The sequence below is a fragment of the Ambystoma mexicanum genome, chromosome 13, assembly GCF_040938575.1.
Source record: "Ambystoma mexicanum isolate Mex_15411 chromosome 13, UKY_AmexF1_1, whole genome shotgun sequence".
In the NCBI taxonomy this organism is placed as follows: Eukaryota; Metazoa; Chordata; class Amphibia; order Caudata; family Ambystomatidae; genus Ambystoma; species Ambystoma mexicanum.
In genome coordinates this window covers 406237201-406243753 of record NC_090938.1, presented here as the reverse complement: position 1 = coordinate 406243753, position 6553 = coordinate 406237201, and the positions used below count along the sequence as shown (strand labels likewise).

The following is a 6553-nucleotide window of genomic DNA, read 5'->3' as shown; positions in this document are numbered from 1 at the left end:
AGCAGTGGCTGTGCACGGTCTTCACTACTGCTCGTTGCGCTGTTCTAGGTGGCTCAGCGGGTATCTGTGAAACCATGTTTCAAAAGGAACCATGAGATTGGGACAGTTGTCCGCCTGTGTTGCTCCAATTCAATTGCTTAATTTCAGCCTCCGGTAAGAGCTTGAGGTGAGGAATAGTTCTGGAGAAGGTAGAGGACACGCTGCATTTTTTAACTCTCACACGTGCTCCAGTGCCTTGTACAGGGATTGGCCTGGGGTGGCATGTGCTACCCCTGGAATCTGAATGGCCACACCAGGTGCCACCCCATTATCCTAAACTATGATCAGAGAGAGAGAGAGTGTGTGTGTGTGGCCCACTTGGGCCACTCCAGTCCAAAGAGTCTGGACACATCACTGACGTGCTCACTCCTTGGTGTATTCAGTGCATTGTGTTTCCTGCTGTCAGTCTTCGTGGGATCAACTTGGTGATCTGTGTGGTTGCCTGTGTCAGGGTTTGTGGCTCCTTTCTTAGAGATACACTAACTAGAGAGCCCACCTCTGTCACCAGTTTGCACCAAGTGAGCAGCCTATCCCCCTGGCCTCTGCATCAGCTCAATTCATCATCTGCCCCCTTCCCTAAATTCCTCGTCTTCTCTTGTGGAGGACCGGGTTTCCTTATTAATCTGGTTACTCAGGAAAACACACCCCTTAACTCACTTGCTTTAATAGGCGGGTGTCACCCGCCTTGGAATTAATTCATTCATCCGCCAAGCTTCCTACCCGTCCATTCTCCCTCTTCAGCTGGTGCCTCTCTCTGGAACTGACTCCACGCCCCTCTCAGACTTGAGCCGGACCTCCTTAAATTCTGCAAACTTCTCCTCAAAACTCTGCTTTTCGCTACCTCCTTCCCTTCCCTGCTAACCACCGCTCTGGAACTGAGACTGGTGGCCGGGTACCTTCATGAATGTCAGAGGTTAGCAGGCCCTCTGCCCAGTCGACACCAGTACCTCCCCTTACAGCACTGCCCCCCTAGGCCCCCTGCATGGTGGTTGAGCATCCCACTACTTGGGATCCTTCCAGCCAGCACTTGGCCAGTGGACTCCTCCCCGGCACCCCTTGCACTTCCCTCCCAGGCTCTCCAGCACTTGTACATCCCTAATTTCTTCCCCCTGCCTTCCTTACCTCCTGCACTTCTCTTCACTGCACTTGCACGCCAAATGCCACAAGGCCTAGGACCATATTTGCATTTTTGTATACCTACTGTTGTTTTGCTATGTATTTACTCCCCTTGTTCCGTCCCCAATTGCCTTGTGGCGCTTGGAAAGACGATTTTGTTCTACAAGCGCCTAACAATTGATCAATAAATAAATATTAATTTCAATGGGCTCTCGCCCAGACAAAACAAAATTCTCCCATTTCACACGCCCTGGGCAATTAAAAGATTGAGACATTTGGGAAAAGCTGGTGCATTGCATCAAGATCCTACAACCAGAAACCCCAGATAGTGTTTCTATCAGAAATGATCGATATTAGTGCACTACAGTACTCTGACGAAAAATACTCCAAATCTCCTTGAAAAGGTTTCAAATATTCGAAATGCTACCGAGCTACATGCAATTGCCCTAAAACGACCCAGCTATAAGATAAGGATGCTGAAAATTTCTGAAATAAAAAAAACTGACGATTGACTCAGATGGTCTGGAATGTTGCTCAAAGCTGTGCCAGCAGTATAAGATTGATTCTAAACCTTCCCAGCCATCACCTTCAGTTTTGCTTTGCCAATATGCCCCATCCATCATATATATATATATATATATATATATACACACACACATATGGCACAGCTTATATGACATTCTTTGCTAAATTGTCATTGTCACCCCATACTGTCACTTGACAAATGGTGTTTCGGTGCTATGGACTAGCTACCACCCTGAGTCTAATACCGACATAAACAGGTACAACCAGTTTCCTGCTACTCCTGCCAAACACACATCATACGCCTTCCACCTTGGTACTTCCTTTTAATCCACCACGCATGGCTTCCCTGCTCAGTCCAGGTTAGTTCGCTCCATCCGTCCCGCCTCCTCGACCATGCCCCCTCTCCTTATCTACACTGGCTGAACAAGCTCCTTTCAATGCTCCGCCCTCCCCCACTGTTCGTCCCTCCCTGTTTCTTCCCGCCAGGTTCTGCTGGGAAGTCCCTTCACTAAATTTCACTTTCGGTTTCCATTAACGTACCCCATGTTCCAATACGAAATTAGCAGGTAGACAGAGACGGCGGGCTGAAAGAGACGGAAGGAATTTGGGAATATAGTGCACTATTTAACCTTGACTGTCTTCCAGACCGAGTCCATCTCACGATTGACAATGACATCTCTAATGGTGAAGCCGGAAGCCAAAGCGACGGTAAGGTCCACCAAGTCGTTAGTAGAGGAACCGGATCTACCGGGTTCTTAGCGGGGCACCACCATTTCAGTACTGGGCTTTATTACTACGAGGTGCTTACATCAAATTATTTGAATTTAAACGAAATGGGAGTACACACATCCGATAATGCATTCGTCTGTACAACTAAACTATTTTATTTGTGCTGCCGTTTAAAAAGCCCACCGCCCCCTGCACAGCCCTGAAACTTGTGTTGCGACATACAAGATGTTGAGGAGTTGCCAACACGATCCATTCATCTGTAGGTGCCTAGTCATTCCTGTTTATTTCTTTGCATTCTGGGACTTGTAGTTCTGCATTACCCATTATAAAACCCAGACTACAAGTCCTAGAAAGCAAAGGGACTATAGTCCAGGCCTGGTTTTAGCTTTGCGTTTTGGGATTTATAGTCTTGGGTTTATATCGGGAATATTCAGCACCACAAGCCTCACAATGCAAAGTTTAAACTGGGACTGCATTAGAGTCTCCCAAATGGAATGGATAATGTTGGCAAGTATGATATACGGTAAGAAATAGGTGAGTCTTCAGCTCTCTTCTTAACTTGACATGTCAGATTAGAGGACTGGAAACATGTTTTGAGTATTGGGCCCCCGGCAAAGTGTGGGCACCATCTGTATGTGCCAACACAAGAACTGTGCAGAGTTCTCAAGTTTCCTGTGTCCATGCACAAGAAGCCGATCCATTCCTGTTTTTGCTTAGAATTCTGGGATTTGTAGCATTTCACTTGCTGCTATTTTACCTCTATATTTATGGACCCCCCCAAAACGTTTTGCTGTTGTTGTAGCTTCCTGTCCTGGCTTTTGCCAGTGGAGCAGAGCCTTCAGCTGCACTCCACTGGGCTTTCGCTCATCTAACTGGCAAGTTATTTAGACTGTCAGTACTGAGAAACTTTGCTTCTCTTAGTCTTTCGACTTTGTTGCCATTTTTGGCAACTGTATTTCATTGTGCAAAGTACATTACTGTACCGTGCAATGGGGTCCTTGCTTTTCGGGCCCTAGTCATCCACTAAGGATGTTTTGGTAACTGGACATTGTAGTAGACTGGTGGCAGCAGAAGCTTTTTCATGTATTTTTACAATATTCTACCCAGCCATACCACGCTTACCGCATTTGGCTCATGACCGTGTCACAAGGTTTTTTGTCTTCTCCTTTGGCCATTTTGTCTATTGGCCTCTTTGTGACCCGGGAATCCACACTACTGGTGCCAGGATGTCTGGTGTGCACGAGGACATGAGAGCCGTAGTGGTCCCGATTGTACCACTGCTGGCATGCATGAGTGGGGCAGATCTCCTCATTGGCCAGCTGGGTGCAAGCACTCACTGGACTTGTGGATATGAAGAGGGGTCCTGAATGCAGACGTGCAGATCAGCAACGGGTCCAAATCAACCTGTAGATGGAGCCAAGTATCCAGAAGAGCCGAGCAGTACGAAGGGCTATCCGGAACCGCGCTGAAGGAGGTCGGCACCCTGAGCATGCTGTTGTCCTGGTAGATCCCTGCATTGAGCTTCATTTCTGAAGACATGTAAGGGTGCTTCAACCCCTTGGAGAGGTGGGACCAATCACTCTCAATGTCTCCTGTTTGCCCTGCAAAAGCCTTCTCGGAAGTGTAGCTCGAACCTTGGCACCCGGGCAGGAGCGTTGTCCTATTGAGTTTTGTCTCGAGCTTTGGGGGAATCCTAGCTTGCACTGCAAAGCACCTTCTTGCCAAATGTCATCAACCGAGCTGCTTTGAGCCGTGAGAGAGAAGCGTGCGTCAGACCGTGAGACTTGGGTGCCCCTGCTTCACTGAGCGACAGTGACGGTCTCTGCTGGAGATTTTCTTCAAGTGCCATGATACCAGCTCCATCAGTGTTTTCTTTGTCCTTCAACCGAGATGAGAGCTACAACTTCTGGTGGACACCTGACCTGCATTTGCACCCGCAGCGCCTGTGCACTTTGAAGCTGAGGTAGCTGGGTGACTTGAGGGCGACTGCCTTGTAGATGATGCAGCAAGACTTGAAGGTGATTTGTGCATGCACTGGGAGCTGGTGAAAGTCGATGCGGGCCGGGTGATGTTGTATCTATGTAGACCATTGATGAGTGTGAAGCCGTGTGTAGGAGATTACTCGGGGGGCACAAAGGAGGACCATGGGATGCCTTCGAGGATTGTATTGCCCCTATGCAGGTGGGATATGACCAGTGCTTTAACAGTGGATCTAAAGCTGTCGGGAGGGAGCAAGGGCTTGACTTTCCGTAGGATGGAGAGCGGATACCAAGCTGTCTGAGTTTTCTTAGCTATGTGTGTCTTGAAGGAGAGGTGTTTGGCAATGTGGAACCCGAGGGACTTGGCACAGGATGTGAGTTCGGGTGTGAAGCCCTCAGGGTTCATGGTTGATAGCTGGGTCTGTATTTCTGGGTGTTCAGTGTTGTTGGGAGGAGTAGGAATTCAATCTTGGGGGGTGGAGCTTCAAGTATGTGCTGGATATCCAAGGCTGGAGCTGCGAGAGACAGGTTTTGAGCCTATGGATGTGATGGGCTGTGACTGACCGGGTCGGCTTGCGGCCTCTGGGGATATTGCGCCAATAGTACTGCGATATCAAAATAAAAGATTGTCCAACCAAGGTTCTACAAAAGTAGAACAATACTCACACTAGTCAAAAACTCAATAACCCCCTCCTGTAAAAGAAGATGCATAATATGCAGACTTGTAATGAAAGAGCGCACTGTAAGGAAGGCATGGATCAAAATAAGACAGACATAAGTGATCACAGTTCAAGGGTGTTTATAGAACTTCTGAATCTAAGATGGGAGCAAGCTCCGACCATCAAATAATAATAATAATACAGTCCTAGTCGAGTCTAGTCAAATAGAAAGGGCCTATACTAAAAAAAACGATTGCCAAAATAGTGTGGGATAATGTTCACAAAAAGAAAGGTGTTAACAAAATAATAAGTTAGGATGTTTAGGCAGTTGGCTTCCCTTCCCCCATGTTTTTATCACGGGACAAGGCGGGTCACTCGCGCACACCACACTCTTGGGCTTCTTCCATGTGAGGCCACAGTTCCTTTTACCAACATCTGGGCCTTCTGTGCGCAAGTCTCTTTTGTTCAGTCTTTTGCTTCAGAGGGACTGATGTACCAGAAACAACGAAGAAAGTTCCTTTCCAAATATTCAAGTTGGGCGATTCACTCTTCATCCTGGATGCCCCTCAGCCGGGCTCAGATCTTTCTTTCACAATTAGCCTTCCTCAGTCTGGTTCAGACCAACTTTAATTCGCAGGCATCCCTCAGTCGGGTTCACATTTGCCACAACAATATCTTCTCGGGTGAGTTTTACTGTGCACCTAGGATGCCCCTCTTCCGGGCTCAGACCCCCTTTTAGACAATTAGTCCAGTCCCCCTCAGCTGGGCTCAGACCAATTCCAGTTCGCAGGCAATCAAAGACTTTCGAATGTGCACGGGATTCAACTTAACCTGCTGCAGGACCACTTCAATTTCACAGTTCAATAATTTTTACACGCTCCGGGAGGGGGGGTACCAAACGGAGACCTTCCAGTGAGCACCCACGTGGCGCCGGACAACTCTGTATTTGGTACCTATTTCAGTTTAATAAACTTCAATCTCATCCAAGTTCTTTGTTCATACAATGTTGTCTCTTGCAACCTTGAGCATAACACAGTCCCGTCTGCTATCAGTTTCTCTGACTTCCCGGCTGTGCTGAACTTGCTGGCGTTGCCTTGCTGTCGGAGTCCAGGACAGTACCACGGTGGCAATCGCTTATCCCCTCCTTGGCTATCAATGCGGGAGGACCCTGTGTACCTTTTGACACACGCTACACCGTTCGTCAGCTGCAATTCCCGGTCTTATGTTAAGTCACAGTCCTTTCTTGAAAAGGGTAAGGGAATTTGCTTCCCTGTCGTCCTCTCCGGTTTCACCACCTTACCTTTCTCCTCGGTTTAAACTGTAATCCCAGAATTGCTGCTTCCTCGTGCCTTTTGCCTTGCTCAGAGTGTGCTTTTGTGCTCTGCCTTTTATCCGTGCGGGGAAGTGTGATGGAAGTCAGCTGTGTGTAATTTTCAGTAATTGCCTGACTCTGCCTGACCCTTGTGTTGGGACATGTCAGGTATACCGGTCTGGTGTTAGTCCTTT

General features: G+C 48.0%; 1 protein-coding gene across 1 annotated transcript in view; it reads left to right on the top strand.

Annotated features, from left to right (window-relative positions):
- Positions 1–2112: 2112 nt before the first annotated feature.
- Positions 2113–6553, top strand: part of PSME1 (proteasome activator subunit 1) — a 152480-nt gene continuing 148039 nt past the window's right edge. The window contains exon 1 of the mRNA XM_069634001.1: positions 2113–2388. Coding sequence (XP_069490102.1) covers positions 2350–2388 — 39 coding nt within the window. The 5' untranslated portion in view covers positions 2113–2349. The remainder of the gene's footprint in view (positions 2389–6553) is intronic.